We start from the raw sequence: 25,495 nt of genomic DNA, 5'->3' as shown, positions 1-25,495 counted from the left end.
GATATTAGTTTCTTCTTATTTAAAATCGTTTTAAAAAATCTGATGCAGAAATATTCATCGAAACATTGATCAACTTTAATACGTAAATATAAAATGTAGGTATAAAATATAAAAATAAAATAAACTAAGACTACTAAGACTACCAACAGCATCTTAGGTATGATCTTTGATAGACTGGATTGTGTATAAATCAACCATCGCTGTGCCATTTCAAGTGGCATAGAAAAATTATTAAAATACTAACCTAGGAAATAAGTTTTTAATGTCACTAACAAAATGAGTCGTCGTTACTTAATAAAATATAAATAAATTAAAAAAATATATATATATATATATCAATTAACTACATGATAGGTACTACCGACTCATCGTCAATCAGCATTTCCCTAATATTATAAATATTAAGCCAGTGTGACTCCAGTTACTTGAGACTTATTTGTCTCCGAAGTTGTTTGCGCATTGACGATGTAAGGAATGTTTAAATGCTCTATAAACAGAGGTGACCACTCACCAGCATTTGGCCCATTTCCCTGTCCGCCTACCAAGACCAATAACATAATATTTATATGTACATATATAATTCCAAAACAATTTTGCTTGCATAATATTACATTCCAGGATTTCCCGTATAATATAAACATTAATCAATACATATCCTGCTTGTACTAAAATAAATTATTAATTTATTAGTTAGTACATCTGCGTGAGCATCGCGTTCTGTTTAATTTACAAGTTATAAATAAATACATTTACCTGTAAATTGTAAGCAGTAACTTCAAAAGATTGCATGTTAGATTATTTCAACCTGACTCAGTAGAAAACAAACATTCACTAATAATTCAAGTTCATGTCATCAATTAATGGTCTGTATTTATGTGATCGCTTTGTGGTAGTGTGGCTTTGTGCAAGCCCGCCTAGGTTGTACCACACACATTTTCATAATGACAATATTCAGTATCGTTGTATTCCATTTTGTCGACGTAAATTGATGAGTTTGAATTGTTGTAATATTACTCATCAGATACTCTACTTCAGTTTGAAGAGTGAGTGATCCAGTGTAAACAGGCACAAGTGACATATCATCCTAAGTTCCAATATAGTGGCAATGACGACGTAAGGAACGGCTAATATTTCTTAAAATGCAGATATAGCTGGTGGTATATAACTTCCAGTCAGATAAAACACCAAAAAAAAAATAAACCATATTCAAGTTTATTTATTTCCTTATGGTATAGTACATGTGCTTCATTATACAAATAAAAATAAAACTGAGCTACGAACGAAAATAAAATCAATGGTACGCACAAAACTCTGTTATCACTAAGAAAGCGATCTCTTCAGATAAACACTGAGTGAAAGACTTGAGATTGATAAAACACGAAGCATGTGCGCCATGCAGCCTCAGCATTCCAGCTCGAGAAATAAGTTTAGAGTGAGTTGAATTCGTTTTAGAGATTAATGGTAACAAACAAACACTTACCGCTTTATATATTAGTATTCGCGTTATAATGAGGTGGTGGGCGGTATGGCTATCGGGTCTCCAGTCGGCAGCCGGCCATTTAATGTGATATTAACACTTGCCGCTCCATTGCGTACAATGTGCTCAACCGGTTTAGTTCTGCGCTTCTCAAACATCAAGCTATTATTAAAGTTTGATGTCTTTGAACACACGTAAATAATATTTTATTATTTGATGGTTTTGTTACATGAAATTAACGTTTTAACTATGAATGAATACACAATTTTGTAATGAATATATTTACGATTTAAAATAGAGCAATATCGTAATCTGGAATAAAAATAGTACACAAAATCTGCAATAGATATAAATAGAGTTAAATGAAAGTCATATACGCAATTCCACTGTCATTATTATTTATACCATCAAATAATAACAAAAACAAATATATGTATAAAGTAAATCACATAAGCTTTTACTCTTCAAATTTGAAGCAACCATTGTTTCAATGATAATTAATATTTATTACTAAGTTAATTGATTTAAATTATGAATCGAACTAAAATAATATAAGCAACTACTTAAAAGAGTAACTACTGAATTTCTTTTCGGTTTTCATCAGTACAATATAATAGGTTTTCGTCGTTACTTAATAAAACATCTTGGTCAGATCACTTAAAAGAACTGAGCAGTCTTCTGCTCGTTGCGAGTTCAGTGAAGCGTAGGTTCTTACCTACGCTTCACTGAACTCGCTACGACGGCTTCGATCCCTTCTACCAATTCCTACCAAAATTATGTTAGCAAATTCTCTCCTTTTACCTATTCTTGATTATGCCGATGCAAGCTATACTAATCTGACCGAGGACCAACTCAATAAGCTTGAGCGACTTCAAAATCTCGCCATCCGGTTCATATTCTGCCTTCGCAAATATGACCACATTTCTGTATTTCGTTCGAAGCTCAAGTGGCTCCCTATTCGCTTTCGCCGGAACTTGCATATTTTGTCTTTTCTGTACTGTGGGTTATTTAATTTAAGGGCTCCTTCTTATTTAAAGGAGAAGTTTCAATTTCAAGGCGATCCTTCTCTTTTGAGATCTTCCCGGAGTCTTACACTCAAAATACCGGTACATAAAACAAAATTCTACAGTGACTCTTTTACCGTTCAGGCAATTAAGTTGTGGAATAATTTACCATTAAATATAAAAAAATCCAAAACACTATTAATTTTCAAAAATTCCCTAAAGAAGTTTTATCTTGAATCTGCATAGAGACGATTTATATTAGTGCTTATTTATTAGTTTAGTTATAATTATTTATTAGTCTATAATATTGATATGTATATGTTTACATATGTATATGTGTGTGTGTATGTGTATGTATGTGTATGTATATATATATATATATGTATGTGTATGTACATATATGAATGTATGGGTATATGTATGTATATATATATTATATGTACATTGTATGAGTATTTACATGTAGATATTTGTATGCAATATATGTATATTACCGACTTAGCACCACCTACCCAACTTTCATACAACCTCTCTCCTTATTGGGTTGTCTGGAAGAAATGGCTACTTAGCCATAAGACCGCCCGTTGTACTCTACAATATTATATATAATATTGTAACATATTATAATGTGTAACATGTGGTGTACAATGAAGTATAAATAAATAAATAAATAATCAGACGACCTCCATGGTCGAGTGGTGTGTACACCGGTTTTCATGGGTACGCCACTCTGAGGTCCCGGGTTCGATTCCCGGCCGAATCGATGTAGATTACCATTAGTTTTCTATGTTGTCTTGGGTCTGGGTGTTTGTGGTACCGTCGTTACTTCTGATTTCCATAACACAAGTGCTACAGCTACTTACATTGGGATCAGAGTAATGTATGTGATGTTGTCTCATATTTATTTATTTATTTCCAACGGGTGGTAGCACGTCATATAGATTTTTTAATCAAAATTGCTTATGTGCTTGAATAAATTTTATTTTGATTTTGATTTTGAACATTATATGACGAATAAAATGACGCTTAAAGTTTGAGAACAACTGGAGCAGATGAACTCGCGTGATAATAGGCGTAATCTAGTGGCATGTTGTTGCTACTAGCTAGTACTTAGTTTATGAGAAAATTGCTATCATACGTCTGTACGCTTTTTACTTGAATGTCTGTGTTTGTTAATGTCCGTATCTCCTCACTAATCCTATTTTATGTGACAGGATACCACCCGATGGTAAGTGCTAGGATGGATTGTAGCTTGAAGTATGGAAATTTATGGTCATAGATAAATAATCCTGTGTATCCAATCTTGGTTATTTAAGGTAATTAAATCCATCTACTGAGTTCTACACGAAAGTAAAGATTAAAAATTATTCTCTACAGCATCGAATTATATTAGGGAGTTTAGACAAACTAGCCTTACCTACAACAACGGTCTGCCTAGTTTGCATCGGTTAGGGCTAAGTAGTACAAACTCTAGAAAAAAAAATTAAAAAAAATATATATATTGCTAGTGAATTTCTAAAGACAAATATTCCTCTTATTAAAATAGTGTCGTATCTTCGTAATAAAGCATCGTAATCTTTTTTTTCTCTCTGGAAGAAGAAGGCGTTTCGCGTTCCTCCACGTGATGGAAAGTGGGGGCGTGTCCCCGGTTCCCTGGACTCCGAGTTCGCCAATGTCCACCGGGTTTACCCACTAAAAAACCAGCGGTACCCTCTCCTTCCGGCGGGCGCCAGGGGATCGCTTACGCATGCTACCGTGACAATAACATCATAATTTGTAATAATATTATAAACGCAAAACTAACTCCGTGTATAACTGTTGCTCTTTCACCACTTAACTATTGAACCTTAAATATATCAAAGAATATGTGTTGCAAATAATACATTTCACATAGTGTAAAATAGTCGCTTACCGCAGTCTGTCCCTATATATGTTTAGATCTTTAAAACTATGGAACGGATTTTTGTGCGGTTTTTTTAGTAGATAGAGTAATTCGAGAGTAAGGTTTTTGTATACAATACATGGATGTCGTAAATGACCAAATTCTGTAGTATATTTAGTATCAGCATTGCACCAATAAAAGTTAACCCATAATTTAATCTAGGCCCAAATAGACATATAAACTTACTTATATAGGCGTAACTAACTTACATATAGATATTTGTATATTCTATAAAGTCAAAAGCGTTATTTTATAACATTTCTTTTGTCGCTCAGGTAATATACAGGTTTTGTTGAAAATACCTGCGTTAGATAATTATAGAAATAAACGCTTTTCCCAGGAAGAGTATCGACCTCGCGATAAATAAAATAAAAACAAAACCTACACGAGCACATCTCTATTTTCCTTTTAATATTAATTTTATTGTTGTAAAACCTTTTTAATATAATCTTTACTAATTAATCGTTTGTTATACTTTCATGACTAAAGCAATGAAACAATAATCCTTAGTGATAGGGCTTTGTGCAAATCCGTCTGGGTGTATAGGTACCACCTACTCATCTAATATTCTACCGCCAAACAACAGTATTGTTATATTCCGGTTGGAAGGGTGAGTGAGCCAGTGTAACTACAGGCACACGACATAACATCTTAGTTTCCAAGTTCAATGGCGCATTGGTGATGCGAGCGATGATAAATATTTCTTACAGCGCCACTGTCCATGGGTGGATGTGACCTTACCATCAGGTGGCCCATTTCCTCGTTCATCAACCTATATCATAAAATGAAACAAATTTGATGAAAATTAGTTGCAAGCTTTGATTCCAAGAAAGGACGTAAGCTAAGCGAGCAGAGCCGTGAGCGACAGCTAGTTATCGTATAAGATGTTAAAAAACGTTACCAGATTTGTTAATTTGATTGCATTCTAATTATACAGATAGACTTCGAGTATTTACATTTTGTTTTCATCGACCGACCGATATGTACGTGAATAATTGCATATTGGGTCTGAGAAGACACTAGTGATGTGAAACTATATCGATTAATTAAATATTGACAGCATTTATCGATGAAACAATGTGTATAATTTTGATAATCGGTATTGAAACTTTCTTTGAAATGAAACATTATTATTTAGTTTATTTTTAAAGAAATATTATATTATTTAGATAATTTATTTTTGTTAACAAAGAGCTGCGTTATAGAAAAAGTGTAGCTTCAGTCGTGTACTTTGCGGCCTTCGAAATTCACGATGTCAAATTATAAAAAAAGTTCTTTATTATATTAAATTTCGTTTTCCTTATTATTATATAACATCGCCAATAAAAAGGTATTGCGTTAATTGAGTTTATCACCTACTTATTTACAAAATTCCAAATTTATTTGAACGTAAAACGATAAATAATGTAAATGATATGTCGATAATAATATAGAACATCCTTATCGTGTCCATGAAACAATGGTTCATTCATTCTCACGCGATACCCAGAACAGCACTAACGTATTCCCACACTTTAATAACCCAAGTTGCACATATTATATTGCTCTACACATATTTGAATACCAAATTGCTGGCAATAGGCCCTTTGGAGGTTACGACGAGAATCGTAATGAATTATTACTCTCGAGACTGCGGAAAAGAAAATATTTATATTAGTACGCGTATGGAATAATTTATTCAATTTAGATACACAACTTAGATGTAGCATCGGAAAATTAAATAAAACCGATTACTGCCGATTAACACAACCAATAGAAATAGCTCCCTATCGAGCCATTCGACGCTATTCGTTGCTATAGATTCTCGCGTCAGTTCAACCCGAGAAAGCAAGTGCATCAATCGACGTGTCAAATTGACGAATATATTACAAGTTATTACGTTTGTGTAAAGATCATATTCACGTATGGAATAAATATTGGTAATTTGGGATAGCGTACTTACCTAGGATGTGATCGGTTTTACGAATTTTACCGATGCTACATCTAAGTTGTGTCGTACAACGTATGGAATAATTTATTCAGTTTAAATTTGGAACGTAACATGAACAAATATGAATGATGAATGATGAATGGTCGGTGAACCGATTGATCGAATTCATTTCCAAATTATTAGAAATTTTAATCTGGATCAATGATTTCGTAACCCGCTTTCTTTAATATCAATAAATATTGCGGTTTGGAATTACTTGCGGAAAATTATGTTTTCTATTGCTTCAAACTAAGGTAAATGTTTGCGTTATCACACAATCAGAGTTTAGATATAACTTTCTATATATATAAGCAAAGAGATTTAAGTAGTCTTTAAAGTATTTGATAAAAAGCTTGTCTTTGTTTTAGTGGCGGGACAAGAAGACCTTTTTTTAAAAAAGGTTTTTCTAGTATGTAGTAATATGATATTTTTTATTTTATATTTATTTGGAACATATGAACAACAAGGAATGTTTGACTTAAGATTGCGCGGTCCGCTGATTGATCGAATTGGTTTCTAAGTTACGTATTAAAATTTTTAAACGTGATAATAAAATTAAAAATCTGTATTAAATGTTTTAATTTTAGAAGCATTACACTTTCATATTGATTTTAATAAACATACCGACGATTGCGAACGAATTAACAGATCTGAGAAGCACCGACGCAAGAGACTAAGTATGAAAACTTAAACTGTATGTTTACATAATTTTTTCAACGTTCCGGAAGGCATCGTATCAATACCAAGACTAATAATGTATAAATGTTAATATTGAAAATCTCATAGTTTTATAGATAAAGTAAATATAATTACTGTATTTATAAAACAATTTTCATACAAGAAAACAATTAATCAAAACAAATAATAAATAATATGATTTCATAAGAGAAACGTTTCATGTTTAAACATACAACCTTGTTTCAAATTCCATATAGAACTTCCGTTTTTAATAAATTCATAACATAATTGGTTGTGTAATTCGTTACGAAATTTTTGTTGTTGAGTAATTGGTGCTAAATCTTCTTCTGATGTGTTTACACGTTAAACGCCGACACAGCCCGCCGACAAAGATGTCGGTTACTTGTGGCGACATATCAGCGCGGAGTACAAATTCCCGACGACACTTAAACTAAACAAACAACAGCCTCCTCTTCCTTTGAGGAGAAGGTTTGGAACAAATCCACCACGCTGTTCCAATGCGAGTTGGTGGAATACAAATGTGGCAGAATTTCTATGAAATAAGACACATGCAGGTTTTCTCATGATGTTTTCCTTCAGGTAATATTATTCGGTAATATTATTTGTAGGATCGGAAAGAAAATGCTTTACACTAGCAAACTTTCAGACACGGAGCACTTATGATACATATGTTGTTGATAAGTCAGGTTGTTTATAATTCATCTGTTGAAGAAAATCATCGTGAGGAAAATTGCATGACACAAAAATCTAACACCTGTATGTGTCTGAAGTGCATTCAATCAGCCTAAAACAATCTCTAAACCCAGTCACCATAAATATACGAGTAGAAAACATTTACTGCAATAGATATTATCATATCCTTGAAAATGAATCATTATAAATACAAAAACATAAATTAGCCGTCATTTAAAGAACCATTGATCGTAATATCCTTAACAGCACAATAATCACAAAGAAAGCCTCACAAATGACCGTGTCTTAACGCGTAAGAAAAAGTAGAATTATCTCCAATAACACAAATAATCGTATCGTATAAAGAGTAATGGGTTATGATTGGTTGCTATCGTACGGTCAGCAGCGAGCAGGCCCGAGGCGACAACGGTATCGTCGGCAAATTACACGAACGTGGCTATGTCACATTGATGAGCGGTAGCGGATAATGCTTCATTCAATACGAATTTTACTCTTATAACATTTATGGGATACTAGCGTCTCACCCCGGCTTCCCACGGTTGCATAGCTGATACTAAATATACTACAGAGTTTGTTTATTTACGACAACTCAATTGTTAGCGTTTCTTTGCTATATTGCTCATGTATTGCATAGAAAATCCTTCCTCTCGAATCACTCTATCTATTAAAAAACTGCATCATAATCCGTTGCGTAATTTTAAAGATCTAAGCATACATAGTGACAGACGGCGGTAAGCGACTTTGTTTTATACTATGTAAAGATATTGATTACATAATGTATTCTAGAAATACGCCTTTGGTTAGTGATCACACATAATTTAATTTGGTATATTGTCAATTGTACATACAATAATACATTTTACGAATTTTAAGACTGGTGATTGGATCTTTATGACTTAAACGTCAAACTAAAATATTCATGACTAAAATATTCTGTCTGTATAAGAACTCACCTTTCATCTCATGGTGAAAACTGATTTACTGTATCACTTTCTTAAATTTCGATCGTATTTTACGTTTAATTACGAGTTTGTACAGTAGCTCTTTATTTTCAAACGACAGTCGCAATTGAAATGATAGATTCTGAAAACGAGGAATATAATATCAGATTTATTACTAATATATACTAATATTATAAATGCTCTATCTCTCAGTCGCCCTTTCACTACCAAACTGCTGAACCGAAATTGATGAAAATTTTTATGAAAAAAAATTTGAGCTCCAAGAAAAGACATTAACCTTTTTTGGTTAACACATGACAGCCCACTCACAACCCCCTAAAATGCGAGCGAAACCGCGAGCTACAAATAGTATGTTTATAATACTGTTACTTTGTTACGTTGCTAGACAATTATTATAATTGTTTATTTAATGTTTTTATGTATGTGAGGATTATTCTTAATGATAAATAAAGATCTTTGACCCGATTTATTGTAAATACAAAAAGAAAACCTAATAGTTTTATAAATGCTATGAAACATAATATATATAGAAAAATAATTACAAATATCTGAATAAGCAAGCTAAGGTAGCTTAGTTAATATTAGTTCATATCTTATGTGATAGCGTCCTAAGTCGTGAGGTATAAGCGTACAGTAGTCTAGAACGCCCCAAGTCTGGTGGAACGCAAACTGTTATTAATGTAGAAAGCATATAAAATTAACATGACGGCTTTATAATCAATTTTTAATATTATATACGTGTAATCTATTTCATAAATATCATATTGTTTAGAAACTGTTGCGATTGTTATTTGATTGTTATTAATTATTTATTTTACGTTCACTTGGTGGTAGGGCTTTGTGCAAGCCCGTCTGGGTAGGTACCATCCACTCATCAGTTATCCTACCGCCAAATAACAGTACTAACAGTACAGTTGGTGGCATATTGACGATGTAAGGAATAGTTAATATTTCTTACAGCGTCATTGTCTATGGGTGATGGTGACCACTTACCATCAGGTGGCCCATATGCTCGTCCGCCAACCTATACCATAAAAAAATGCTTATTATATATTATTAATGCTTAACGATTAGGATATCAATTAATAATGTGTGAGCGACGATGAAAATCATGATGGGCCCTTAGGTCGCATCCCTAAGCACCTTATTCACCGTTGATTTATTTATTATTAATTTATTTGTATAGGATATCGTACGACACAAGTTAGATGCAGCTTCGGCAAAATTCGTAAAAAACCGATCACATCCGAATTAAGTACGCTATCCCAAATTATCAATATTTATTTCTTATCTGAATATGATCTTAACGCAAACGTAATAACTTGTAATATCATATGACCATATATTCGTCAATTTGACACGTCGATTCTCATGCACTTGCTTTCTAGGGTCGAACTGACGCGAGAATCTATAGCGACGAATAGCGCCGAATGGCGCGATATGGAGCTATAGCTGTACATTTGCCATTCCCAAAACTTAATTATTCTTCACAAGCGTGCGTTTACTTATAGGCCAGTCAATAAACCCCGTGAAGGTCAAGCAATTATGAGTTTTTTATATGCGGTTTGGGACGATAAAATAATAACAATTTTAAATTTTCAACCCGCTGGAGTGAACGTTAGGTTGAGAGGGTGTGAAAAAAAATGTGATGGTTGAAAATTGAACAGAAGGTATAAATACTTATAACTTACCTTGTATTGAAATTTCAACCTTTATTGTTTAGTGCAACTACCTTCACGGGCTTTATTTACCTTAGCAGCCAAGAGTTGGTTAATTTTTCCACCGCTGTAACAGTTCATTAAGACATAGATAATCTAAGTATATTTGTTTTCAATTTGTTATTTACATGAGTAAGTTACTAACAACAAAAACAGTTAAATTACAATAATCGTCGCGTCGGGAATCGAATCGACAACGGGGTCGGCGCATTAGTTTCAGTGTGTCGGTCGACGGATCCCGTAAGTCCATTACGACGGCAGTCAGTTACGACTTTGCAGAAGCGTAAAGTTATGACATACTATTAAAATTAGTAATTTAGTAACGTGATTCTGAGATATTAATAATACACAGTACAGTTTCATACTAATTATATTGTATAATATATCTACAGTAACGCAATTCGGTATTTAAATAATAATAATCTAAACGAAATATTTCGAATCGAAAATTATCTTGATTATTTGATTGTTTTACTTCGCCTCCAAATTTCAGGAGAATATTAAGGTTTATATAAAATAGTATGTCCAGCAGTGGAGTCGATTGATATAAAATAGGATAGGATTAGCAGCGTACTATATATACTTTTCAATATGACCATATTGAAATTTAACATTAATTTGAAAACCCGGTATCAATAGATGGCGTTCCTTATGAATGTCATTTGCCCGAACGGCGCTTTTCGATCTTAGATATTCGCTAACAGTGTGTATGTACATATAACGATGAAATAAAATAACAATTTGATCTCCGATACCTATTACTTTCAGCGTAAAAGATTATATATAACGTTACTGAAACAAAAATAATGAAACAAAATTAAACTTTAAGATTTTCTAGAGTTTAAAATTAAATAAATATTTTTTTCTGATTGCAGTTCTGTTTACAGTCTCAGTTTATATAAGTAGTAAAGTAAGTAAAGGAACCCGTAAATTTCCCACAGCTGGGCTAAGGCCATGTTCCACCACGCTGTTCCAATGCGGGTTGGTGGAATGCACATGTAGCAGAATTTCGATGTAATACACATGCAGGTTAAATCACGATGTTTTCCTTCACCGCCGAACACGAGATGAATTATAAACACAATTAAGCACACATACATATATCGTGGTGCTTGCCTGGGTTTGAACGAAATTATTAGTTAGTGCACGCGTTTTAACCACTGGGCTGTCTCGGCTCATTTTATATATATGAAGCAAAACTAAGTTGGAATATTATTATTATTAGTAGATATAAATAAACCGTTTACTTGTGAAATGCAGGCAAGCTAAACAAATTAATAGCGTAATCGTCGCAGCACGTCCGATGGTCGTGATGCCTTTGAAGTTTCTTTATTACACTAAACTTACTAGGGCTGTCGATTGCGACGTTTTTTGTATAAATAAAACTAAAATATTTTTTACCAATAATAAGTAACAAGAAGCTAAGCGGCTCGGGTGGTTCTGTCTGTCTTTTTTTCATGAAACTGTCTTTGAACGTGATGAGTAAAATATTTAGGTCGTTTTTGAAAGAATGAACGAAATGTTTATTAGGACACGACACAATTATAAAAACAATAAAAAGTAAACAAAATAAAAAAATATAAAAACAAAATAAATAAAAACATATTAACTTAATTATAACTACTAACTTAATTAGTCTACAAAAAAAAAACAACAACAAAACAATGAATTAAATTTTATAATTAATTGAATTACCAACGTTTTTATACGTGACTAGTTTGGCGCCAATAGTTCACTTCGATTGTATACGTTCATTGTTTTTCCTTCTTCCTTTACAAATCGACGCGTACTGGCTCGCGATGTCAATGCCTAGCTGTGATATCGATCCCATGACGTATTGGAAAACATCACATACATTACTCTGATCCCAGTTTGAGTAGCTAAATCATTTGCATTATGGAAATATCAGAAGTAGCGACGGTACCTGTAATTAAGAAGCGGGCAAATATAAGATATAAAAGCATATGACGTATAACTGGTTAGATATATAAACCCATAAATCCAAAATATGAGTTATTTCAAGCTCGACTTCTTATTGTCCAACAGTTCTCTCTCGGACATTACATTATCACAGGTTCGGCTATATCTCGGCTTGACCCTGGGTAAACATTAATACACCAAGATATATTTTACTAGCATGCTAATTTTTGAAGTGGGTACTTCGAGCATGCTAGTAGAATTCCATATAGAAATAATGTTTAATAAACCCAGCATTGCCGGTCACGCGAAGGTTGTCTTATTGTTTTCTTTGGAAACTAAAGATTATTAAATGCAACAAAAGTAATCATTGGAATGAAAGCGAGGTGTAAATGTAGAATGCGGTAGGTCAAGTCTGTAACGCATAACGGAACTCGACGGAATTCCAAAGCCGAGATAAATAATAGATTTGCAAGTTATTCGCGCAAATATTTTTTAACTCTTGTTATATATTTGACTTAATTTTTTGCTCTTTACGCATATATCATTACATAGTATAAAAAGTCGCTTACCGCTGTCTGTTCCAATGTGTGCTTAGATCTTTAAAATTGCGAAACGGATTTTGATGCAGTTTTTTTATTAGATAGATTGGTACGAGTGGAAGATTTGTATATAAAACTTGTTATGTACAATTTAGTAAAGAAACAAAACCAGGGCAGGTCGCTAGTTAGTTTATATTTCAGCTATAGGATTACTTAATAAACGTAATACTTTACCTAGTTATAAAATTTTCTACAAAAGCCAGTCGATACTTAAATCTATAGTGTAAATATTTATTGTCAGAAATCGTGCACTAGATAAAAACCGCGTTTAGAATAATCTGTCCGACAAAAAACCTGTACCTTACTTTTTCTTAGGAATCTATGATAGATTTTTTCCTTAACAGAGAAGTCTTGTCGATCGTTTCTTATATAATTTACCTTGTAAACCTTAATCTGTAGTCGATACATCAACGACTTATGTACTTTATAGACATAATAATTGTAATTTTCGAATTTATTTAATTTGCTCTAATTGGCTGTAACTGTTAAAATCGATTTAAATCACTATAATCGAGTGACAATCGTGATAATTTTATTGTTTTATTCACATCAAATTAAAAGAAAACAGTGAGCAAGACAATTTCTCTTTCAATTGCCTATCAAAAGAGATAATCCAATTCAATTTTTTGGTTTTGTTTTTGAAAAGATTTTGAAACGTGCTTGATCAACTATAATCTAGAAACTATAAGAAGAAAGAAATATATCGAATCTAATCTAAAAAAACCTTTCTAAAATAATTATAGTCTAATAAATACATATGATGTATGTACCAATACTTGCACTGACATACATACGCAATGTATGTCAGTGCAAGTATTGGTCCAAAACAAACGAAAATTTTCCTATATTTGATTTCTTTAAATATAATATTTTATATTAGATCATAATTTTATTATTCGTGAAAAAATATAGCCAGCCTGTAAAAAAATGTAGAAACGATCGATCGTTTTCCTTGTTCGCACTAAAATAAATACGACATTTGATTTATGATTTTTATTAATTAAATTCAATGAAAATTATTTTCGAAAAAAAAAAACATTCAATTATTTGGTATCTATTTACAGAGCAGTTATAATTCAATTCGAATATTTAAAATTTTAATTTCGAACGCTTAAAAATTACGGTATTTAATGAAATATTTTACAAAAGGAATTATCTATGATATCAATATTCCCGTCAGACGAAGGCATTATATTTTTATTCTGTGCACATTCGCACCGATGCGGGTCTGAGGTATGCTTTGTTGTATCTGTGGCGACATTAAAATATGCTTTATAGTTGTACGGTACTCCGGCACGACTACACCTGCTGGATTTGCTATGATTCACTGGCTTTGTATAGCTGTTTAAGTAACTACTTATTGTCTATCAATTCTACATTTATATTATTAAATGTAACCAATTTTAAAAATGTAGATAAATATTTTTTTTTTATATTTTTTATGCTTACTTTTAAATAGTTAGCTTCTGATGATTGTACTTTGATTTTGTTTTTTTTTTTTTGTTTTTTGTAAGTCGGGTTTAATCTGCTTCTTATAATAATACAAGACAACACAAATGTGTTACATTTGTTTTTAATATAGAATGTTATCGGTTTTGTCCAATCAAATAGATTTTTAACAATATTATGCTATTTCATTACGTTTATTATATACTCATTTACGGTATAAAGCGTATATACCAGAGAACTAAGGTAATTATGATATGAAGAAATCAAAGTACTCTTAATAAACAAGGTCTGTTACTAATTAAAGTAGAGTTAAGTAACACTATTAGAGAGGTTGCCCCCCTGAAGTCAAGTGTATCAAATACCTACTCTTTTAATCGCTTTATACCTATTATCATTATGAATGGAACAAAAGGGGCAGATGTTTCGTCTACCCCAGAGAAATCGACCGTGACCGTGAATTACTTTCCGAGAAGCATGAAATACCTAATTTGTTTATATGCTTTAAGAAATAAAAAAAAACGACATAGGTATATCAAAAAGTAAATTATAGTCATCGAATTTAGTTATATTTTAGTAGATATTATCTTACATGGGCCCGAAAAAGCAACAGCCTGTAATTCCAAGCCTTCTCTGTTTAGAACAGATTTAAATAATTCATAAGAATTTGTATTTTTATGTTTAACGAATTACGTACTCAAGTATTACTTTCAAAAGCGTATATATTCCGCACACGGGGAAGATATTGTTTCAAGTCAAAATCTTAATACGGAGTATGCATTGTATGATAAAAACTGTATTGTTGAATGGTATTTAATAAATGCTTTTTATTGTTACAGTGAGCTGACACTACTGGAAGGAATGGCCAATTGTGGAGGGTGGAGCGAGGAACCTGTATCGAAGGTATAAACATAATCATGTCACTATATTTACTATAGAGAATGAACTAAAAAAAAATAAAAAAGGCATAGTTTAACTTTGGGTAGTCAGTATAATATATCATTTATTAACATAAGAATTAATAACATTAAATGCTTAAATATATATACAAGTATGAATTAAAACTAGTTACTGTATAAATCTTGAACGCGTGGAATGGTGGCAAGAATGCTAGCAGCATTTCCCCGTTGAATCGCAATTCCGATCCTCTGGGCAAAAAACGAACCAGCCCTCCTGTCACCAGTGGAGGCAACGAGGCCAGGTGTTATACTTTTGACGAATCTTTTAGCACCACTTCTCCAAGGGCTAAGCGTTTCGACAGCAAATGGAACAAAAAATAATTTGATAAAAGTGGTAGTCAGTGGGTATGCTTCTTTCTTTATGGAACAAATTGATACGTCGACGAAGACCGAGAGAAACTTTCAATAATAGCAGTTTTCGATCCCATTTGGATCCTTCAGAGCAAACTCTACGAATACCTTAACAGATACCAACATTGAAACTTTATATCAGAGATTTGTGGGTGTTTCAATGTCCACCGATGTCAGTATCCTCTCTATTTTCTGGGTGTAACGAACCAGCACCAGTTACTACCAGCAGGGAAATTATTTCTTACAGTAATTTTAACTAAATATTAATAATGCTAAAGTAACCCTCTATCTTCCTGTTTGTTGTTATTTTATGACCAAAATTTTAAATGTATTTGTTTTCGTTTTTACTTTTTTATACCCAATACCTGTCGTTCGACCTAACGCACTAACCAGCCGACACCTAGAAATTTATAAATGAAAATTAAAAGTCATGCCAGAAAAGTTCATGATAATATAATAAACATGCAATAAACGCTATAATTTTTTAATTTGTGTGGCTGTAACGCGTGAATAGTAGCTACGACGTACTTAAGTCGTTTATCTGCGGATTATTCAAAACCGTTATTGTCAGGTAAATTTAATAGATTCTAATACCAATTTCATAATCCATTCCCAAGTAGCGTGCCGAAAGGCGAGTATTGATCGATTTTTTTTCTTAATAAGTGTGTAATGAGTTTTATTAACGTTTTATGACAGGCTAATTACTTTTTAGTTATTTTTTTTTATTCTAAGTTATAAAAAAGGTAACAATGAATCAAGTTACTTGGTGCAAGCCCCTCTGGGTACCACCAACTCATCAGATATTCTACTGCCAAACAACAGTACTTGGTATTGTTGTGATCCGGCTTGAAGGGTGAGTAAGCCAGTGTAACTACAGGCACAAGGGTCATATCATCTTAGTTCCCAAGGTTGGTGGCGCATTGACGATTTAAGGAATAGTTAATATTTCTTACAGCGTCTTATTTTCTATGGGTAATGGTGACCACTAACTATCAGGTGGCCCATATGCTCGTCCGCCAACCTATACCATAAAAAAAGAACTTTAATAATCTATCCCAACCGAAGTAGGAATAAGGATAAAAAATACCTTAGATTAACATACGTAGTGGTTAATGTTTCTTATAGCGCCGTTGTCTATGGGTGGTGGTGACCACTTACCATCAGGTGGCCCACATGCTCGTCCGCCAAGCCATACTATAAAAAATTACTGCGTGGAATGGTGGCAAGAATGCTAGCAAAATTTCCTTGAAACAAACATAGTCAAATACTATTTCAATTCCCGCATTACGACAAGCGATTAAGGCTTGAATTATGAAATTAATATTTGAACCGATTAAATTTAACTTTAAGTAATGGCTAATTAATAAATAGGCTTGTCATTAAAGACACGATTAATTTAGACGAGTACGAGTATTGCTAGTAGCAAAAAATTTATGACTTCTGGCACACAAATAAATTTTTTTTACTAACATCTTCACAGATTTCCTGTACAAGGCTCTGTTGTTGTTATTTGCATAACAATCTTAATTTAGTTTTTGCAAATCTACGACTAAAAGTTTGCATATCAAAATTAAAACCTCAAATTAGGTCAAATTTGAGGTTTTAATTTTGTTAAAAAAATTATCGATGAATTTAAGCCAGTATGTTTAAAACTATTACATTCTTGTGACATGGAAAGTACAATGAGGCTGATTACTATGAGAGTAAGGAAACATAAACTGCTCTTGGTTTAGGAACTTTAATGCCTACACAGGTTGGATATTCCTTGAAACCGTTGAAATTAAAATTAACTTAAGTTTTTTAAGTAAGGTAACATTTCACTGTGAAGTTTACTTTAATAAAATTGATTTGATTTAAATGAACTATGGGTAGCAAAGTCTTTTTTACTCAATTCCACCTAAAATTGTACTTTAACCAATGAGTTTTGATAATGGTATCACATAAGGCGTTCCGTAAATAATACACTAACAAAGTCCTTATAGTTTTGAATTTATCGTCTCTTTGTATATCTGATTAAATAAACCGCTCCAGTAATGGTATGATGCGATTCCTTGAACTAAAGTCGATGTATAGCCAAGATGTTTGTTTTAAATCTAGTTGACAATGGTCGTCAATTTACAAAGGCGGTTTTGTTGTAAAATACTCCTAATCGACATTTACTCTATTATAGAAATAAATTGTGATTTTTTTCTAAAGATAATTGACCATGCTTTAGCACATACAAACTGTCAATGAGAACTATATTTAAGGCGATTCAGAATCGAAATTCGAAATCAGAATTTCCAAAAGTAGGTTTTGCAACTTATTTGGACTGATTATTGAGTTATATCTGCCTATTGTCGCCTTGCTGATAAATCTACAAAAGACCCATTGCCTTCATTACTTCGTGAGGCAAAATTTGCAGCTGATTAATATTAAAAATGAATAGCTAAATAAATTGAAAGTATGAAGGTCAAAAGTAACTAAAATTCAAGCCAAGATAAAAACTAAATCTATAGTTACAAAAATTGAAAACAAATGCATCCATTGATGGATATAATTCTCACATAATGCTTGCTTCATCAAAATCAGGAGTCGAGTGAGTTAAAGAACTTTGTTAAAATAAAAAAAAAATTATTCAAACTCCGTTCTACAATTATTGACCGTTATGTATGGCAAACAGTGTCACGAATACGCATTTCAATTTTTAATTTTGAGCTGAAGGCTTTTGAAATTTACCGATAATCAGGTGAAGTAAAATGAATGTCATTATTCAAGCAATTATTTTTAAGCAAAACTTCCTAGTCAACATTACAAGAACTATTGTTTATATATAATGAAAACCCTATTGTCCGCCCGAAACATTTACGACCGCATCGCACGACCGTCGTAAAGACTTCGGCTATCAGCGCGCTGGTTCCGTAATGACTATTTATGTACAATGTCTTGATCTGACCGCTTAAGAGCGTTTGCACATACTCCGATACGACAAACGGAGCAAGTTCTTCAAAAATTGCCTATAGCCCAAACTTGACGGAAATTCTTGAAAAAGATAGAAAGGAAGTTTTTTTGGGTAAAAAAAAGTAACGTAAAGTAACAGCCTGTAAATTTCCCACTGCTGAGATAAGGCCTCCTCTTCCATTAAGGAGAGAGATTGGAACATATTCCACCACGCTGTTCCAATGCGGGTTGGTGGAATGCACATGTGACAGAATTTCGATGAAATTAGACACATGCAGGTTTCCTCACGATGTTTTCCTTCACCGCCGAGCACGAGATGAATTATAAACACAATTAAGCACATATATATAGTGGTGCTTGCCTGGGTTTGAACCCGCAATCATCGGTTAAGATGCACGCGTTCTAACCACTGGGCCATCTCAGCTCTGGTTTCCCTTCAAAACGTATAAATCTTTCGCCTTTTTTGGGTATAGCCCGAAAAATTTGGAAAATATTTTTGGAATCATTTGAAAATCATGTAACCATATCCCTATAAAAAGCCATTTTTTAAATACATAAACATCCATTATATTAGACGAGTTAATATAAAATCTGCGAAATAAATGTATCAATAAAAACCTTTCATACCATATCAGATGATAATTTGAATGTCTGGTTATAAGTATAAAGATATAGATGAATGTATATATCGCTATAAGTTCGAGTTTTCTCGTTATTAAATATGAAAAAAAAATATACATCGACTATCTGAAAATACAAGCATTTTTGTGGAACAAATATGCTTGAGACTTGCTATTTTTCCGACGTGTTCGATGAAAGCCCACGCGATTGGGCCGCCGGTGCGAGCGCTATGAACATCATTTTCCTTTTTGCATTTACGTAATTAGACCCCTGAAAAACCGCCAAACTGGTACAGATGACGAAATATTTTGTCATTATCATCTCCCGGTCTATTAGATTTTTGTAAGTAACTGGAATAGTTATTATAAATAAATATATAATACTCAAAAACTATGAGTAGTGTTCACTATCATTGAATTATTAGAAAATTGTATGGAATACGTAAATGTAAGGATTGTTTATGTAGATATTTTATTTGCAATTGAAATAAGTTAGCCTGTTTTATGATAGAAAAGTCTAAGAGCAAGAAAGCAAATAAGAAAGAGATGCCAGTACGATTGATTGTCCAACAAGACCCTTCGTATCGGTAAATAATGTGTTATGTAATCTACGTTTATGTGTTCACGACCTCACCATTAAACGCTATTAGAGTGACGTTTTAATTGATTTCGTCTAGATGTTCGCGAGATAACGTATCTAGATCATTTTATTTATAATCATTGTAACGAAATGTCCTAAGTTATTTATTTGCATTGCATAAATTGACTTTTTGTTAATGAAACTATTTACAGAGTATTTTAATTATTTATTATTTTGTGCCTCTAATCAGACTAAATTAGGTAGATCTTCGTTATGTCGGAGAAAATAAGTTAAACTCCGAAACTTGGCGAAACACGTATACGTATACATACATTTCTTTTAATAATGAAAGTACCTTAAGCTTCAAATTATTTGTTGAATATGGAACGGACTTTTATATAGTTGGATGTTCCAATAACACAACGACCACTTAGTATAGTAGTATTCTATCAAATACATGAATCTCTATTGTGGATACCCTCCTTTAAATGTTGAAGCCTAATGGTGTACAAATGTTGGCCCAACTTAAGCACATTATTCCTCAATTCTCTGTTAGATGGAAGAACAACCGGACACGAGTCAAGAAAAGGAAAGAAAAAGCAGACGCAGACCATCGCCTTTATAAGCTTTCCAAGCTGCGGGCGTATCACTGTTAACTCTGAGCTACTTACTATCTTGATGGAACTTATAAGAATCTTAGAATCGAAACAAGGTCCTCGCATTCAATTCGATGAGTTATCCAAATATGCCAACTACCCAACAACAACACCAACTCCTAAATCAAAAATCGTTAAAATGATTTTTCTCTATTGTAATTAGTTTCGAAATCTCAAAACAACACCACAATGTTCTCTGTTAATTAACTATGATGATTATTCTAATGATGGCAACCTTTCTCTCGTTTTATTCGTGTTTTGATTGCAAATGTTACGCCAAGCCTAGCATTATGACGGCGGAATACATCTGTCAAAAACGTAAGGCAATTAATAAAATGTTCACAGGTGAATCTTGGGACTAAAAAACAATAGTGCCATTAATGTTTCTCATAAACATTAATACAAGCAAATTAATGGATTATGACGCAAGAGGGACGCAAATATATTGTTATAAACATAACGTTAGTTGATGTTTAATGTAACATGATATAACAGCCGAATGGTCTAGTGAAATTGTTAATTGTTCCTTGTTTTTGTCTTATTTGATGTTGTTATTTAGACCCCAGCTCTTTATGTGTATTGATTAGTTATAGTAATATTCTCTTATGTTTCTTTTAAAAAGTACACGAAGCCTCGGTTAACTGTGTTCTTGGTCAGACATTTCTAACTTTGTCGTTTCGTAAATTCAAATCGTTTGTAAAAAATACATTGGTAAAAAAGGCATTTTATTCGATACAAGATTATGTAGATGATAAAAAAGCGTGGAATTAATACCTGTTGACTCCAGGCAGGATACATTACATACATATCTAATTGTATTCAACTAATATGATTGTATTTTTTAAATGTTGAAAAAGAGTAACTACTGAGTTTCTTGCCGGTTCATCTCGGTAGAATATACTTTCCGAAACGGTGATAGCTTCACTTCATTGTTAAATGACGATTCAAAAGTGCTTGTAAAAGCCCACTTGAATGAAGTTTATTTTGATTTTTGATTTTGCTAAGAAGTTACTTATTTCGTTGGACATAATTATAAATATAGTTTCCTTTTTTATAATGAGTTCCATGTTTCCAAAATTCAAGATAACAGATGCGTTGAATATCATAGATAAATCAAGCTCTCGACCAATGATATCGCGTCGATTTGCTATCAAATGTTTATTTGGCTTTTCTCCTCCTATGGTTGGAACAGAGTATAATTTAGAAACTTATCATATTATTCGAAAACATCTATCATTCAAAATATAAAAATTAAAGGCGAATATTCCACACCGAATTTATAGTTAAACTATTTCATAACATTATTTTGCTGGAAAAAAACAAGGCGTTCGTTCGTCACTACTTTCCATCGTGTCAAAGATGGCGGCACGTAAATATGTTATTAACATATTCATACGTATTAATGACTCAATCTGGTGTCTTTTCTATGTAAATTTCTACTATAAATAAGAATTTTTATTAAAATATGTAACGACATAAATTCTTCTCGACTTTTATGTGACAATTTATATTAATTGCATGTGATGTCTAGTGATATCGTCTTTCTAGAAAAATTGTATTCAAATGTTATACTTAGAATCTTGACGCACTTGGAGTCTTGATCCGGATGTTAAAAAGATGCATTATTATTAAGTTATCCTGTTTTGCTTAAGATGTTTATCGTCTATTATCAAGATTTACTAAAACAGTGGTAAACTCGACTAACTTACCACAGTTATGATACATTCTAGCATTTTATGAAACAAATTTGAAAAATTTAGTATTGAGAAACCTTAGTTTTTCAAGTCGTCTAAAAAGATTTTGTAATACACAGCGTATTATATCAAAGGCTTTTTTTAAATATAATTGTCAATTACAACTTGTATATACATGCATATTTAACTCATTGTTACCTATATTATATACCTTTATAACCATCGTTAATGACGTAAATAAAAAAAAAAAATATATATAAACATTATAATATTGTATGCAGGTGGAATCTGTATGTTTCACTATTATATTACAAAATCAATATAAATCTACTCTGTACAAGTAGGCTTTGTAAGCGATTGAATACTGCATAATTTTGTAAAGTATATCATGCAGAAAGTAGATCATACACTAATATTATAAATGCGAAAGCAACCATGTCTATCTATCGTGGTTTTACGGCTAAAATGCTGATCCGATTTTGATGAAGTAATATTGTACCCAAAGAAGAACATAGACCATTTTAAGACCTATATATTACGCACGAGAACACGGGAGCGAAAACTATTTAATTTATACAGGGATATTTATTAATATGATTTACAATAAGTAAATAAATTCTGCCACGTGTGCATTCCACAAACCCGCATTGGAAAAGCGTGGTGGAATATGTTCCGAACCTTCTCCTCTAAGGGAGAGGAGGCCTTTAGCCCAGCAGTGGGAATTTACAGGCTGTTGTTGTTGTTGTTGTAAGTAAATAAATTAAAATCAACTAATGAAAACGCCACGCTTTTGTTATCATCCATGTAATCTTGTGTTGAGTAATACGCCTTATTTATTACGCAAAATAATTAACACGTAATTATAAAAGTAATACATTTGAACCAGTGTAATTATATTATAATGTTTTTGTTCACATATACTCTTAACGTTTTTAACAATGTTTAAAATCAACATTTGTTATATGTGGATTTAACAATTTCTTAATTTTCACACACTTAAACATATTATAGTAAAACTTTCACAAAGTTACTAGTATTGTCATAGATCCCATTGTTGACTATAACAGACACTCGAATGGTATAGCCATGATAAAAGAAATATATTAAATCTTATAATGTATGGCCCGATTGTAAGCGGGGCTTATTAGCGGCTTATACCTCTATACTTTATTTTTTAATAGACTTTGTGCCAGCCCGTCTTGATAGGTAACGCCTACTCATCACATAATCTGCATAAGCATTGTCTTAATATTGTTCTGTTTCGGTTTGAAGGATAAGTGAGCCAGTAATTACACTGGCTCACTTATATATTTACCAAGCATCATTGATAAATAAATAAATAAAAACCACAAACACTCAGACCCAAGACAACATAGAAAACTAAATGATAATGAAATGAAAACCGGAGAACACACCACTCGACCACGGAGGTCATCATTGACGATGTATGTCTCTCGTTTTTATAATCAGATGGAAAATCTAGACTCAACAAAGCTATTTACAAAATATACATTCAACAACAACAACAACAACAACAGCCTGTAAATTCCCACGGCTGGGCTACAGGCCTCTTCTCCCTTTGAGGAGAAGGTTTGGAACATATTACACCACGCTGTTCTAATGCGGGTTGGTGGAATACACAAGTGGCAGAATTTCTATGAAATTTGTCACATGCAGGTTTCCTCACGATGTTTTCCTTCACCGCTGAGCACGAGATGAATTATAAAGACAAATTAAGCACATGAATCAGCGTTGCTTGCCTGGGTTTGAACCCGCAATCATCGGTTAAAATGCACGCGTTCTAACCACTGGGCCATCTCGACTCACATATAAACAAATATACATTAAAAAATATGTAATTTATATAAGGATGGAAAAACGCTAACACTATGACCATAACTCGTTTATTAATTAAAAGATAACTTCTCGAAAGTGACTTATGACGGTTCTTTGATGTGAACTGCACACGAATATAAAATAATTTAATGAGCCATTCTAAGCATATCTCGATAAGATTGCTCTTGTTAAAATATTATGCTTTCGAGTGATAGTTTGGGATTATTTTAGAAAGATTATTTTTAGAATATAATGAATAAATCTCTTTTAAGCTTGTTTACATTATACTTGGTAGGTTTCGTCTTGTGAAGGACCCACTTATTATGTATTCTAACAGTACTTAGTATTGTTGTGTTCTGATTTGAAAGGTCAATGTTAATACGGGCACAAAGGTCATAACATCTTAGGTCCTAATATTTGTAACGTATAATTTTGTAAGAAATGGTTCATTTTAGTATATTATCAAAGTCATTGACTTTGGGGGCAGTGGTGAACTATTTCCATCAGGTAGCCGATTTGCCGGTCTTAGTCCTCAAGGTCAGTGTTGCATCGTTTTGGCAGATGGTGAACACTTACTATCACTAGCAAAAAGACGTGTTTACGTCGCTTTATATTAAATTATATAATCATACTAAATATATTGGTACAAATATGACCTTCAATTGACGCCAATATTATTTATAACTAAAATATATGAATTTGAAATCGGTCTTGCCTATCATAATACATCACAACATAGCTGTAAGAGAAATTAGTTCTTGGAAATCGACTGAAAACTTAAGATGAAATATTTATTTGTTTCTCAGGACAAACAACGACCACCGATATATAACCCCGAAGACTATGCAACTTCCCTGAAGAAATGGGGGAAGAAGACGGGAACAGGCAGCTTATACGACCTAGACCCGGGGCAAGACCCGAATAAATCAAGGACGCTACCCATCACGGGTAGCAAAGATTTCAGGTAAGTTCCTTTTAACAATCGACAAAAGAATCATACAAAGTTCACATTTAACAAATTAATTTGCCTTTGCTATACGCTTCACTTAAAACTCTAAAATTTACCAGATATAGTGACTTCAAAGCTTTCTGATACAACTTAAAACCTTAAAATCTTAACATTTGTTTAGTATTTATACTATTTGAGTCTAGATATGCCTTTACTTTTATTAATATGAATATCTAAATACTCTATTAAATGCTATTATAATTTCATAGATATTTAAGAAACTAGTAATTTCTTTCAGAAATCCTTGTCTTAATGTTGGCGAGGAAATGAGTCTGCGTCAGTTCGGTACACCCAGTGAACTACTCACCAAGCTTAGAGCAGATCTCAGGCTTTCGTTTCCAAGGTAAGTTCAATGTTTTATGGTTACCTAACCTTGATGAAATGACCTATGTAAATTTGAAGGTTGATCGCACTTATTCCA

General features: G+C 32.6%; 1 protein-coding gene across 3 annotated transcripts in view; it reads left to right on the top strand.

The window, feature by feature from the left end:
- Nucleotides 1-25,495, top strand: part of LOC124529772 — a 146,937-nt gene that overhangs the window by 106,023 nt on the left and 15,419 nt on the right. For all 3 annotated transcript variants that reach the window (XM_047103679.1, XM_047103680.1, XM_047103681.1), the window contains 3 exons: nucleotides 15,269-15,332; nucleotides 24,872-25,029; nucleotides 25,313-25,417. In XM_047103679.1, the coding sequence (XP_046959635.1) occupies nucleotides 15,269-15,332; nucleotides 24,872-25,029; nucleotides 25,313-25,417 (327 nt within the window). The remainder of the gene's footprint in view (nucleotides 1-15,268; nucleotides 15,333-24,871; nucleotides 25,030-25,312; nucleotides 25,418-25,495) is intronic.

Source organism: Vanessa cardui, chromosome 5 (genome assembly GCF_905220365.1).
Source record: "Vanessa cardui chromosome 5, ilVanCard2.1, whole genome shotgun sequence".
NCBI classification, from domain to species: domain Eukaryota; kingdom Metazoa; phylum Arthropoda; class Insecta; order Lepidoptera; family Nymphalidae; genus Vanessa; species Vanessa cardui.
The sequence above is the reverse complement of the archived record's forward strand: the minus strand, read 5'-3'. Positions and strand labels throughout refer to the sequence as shown.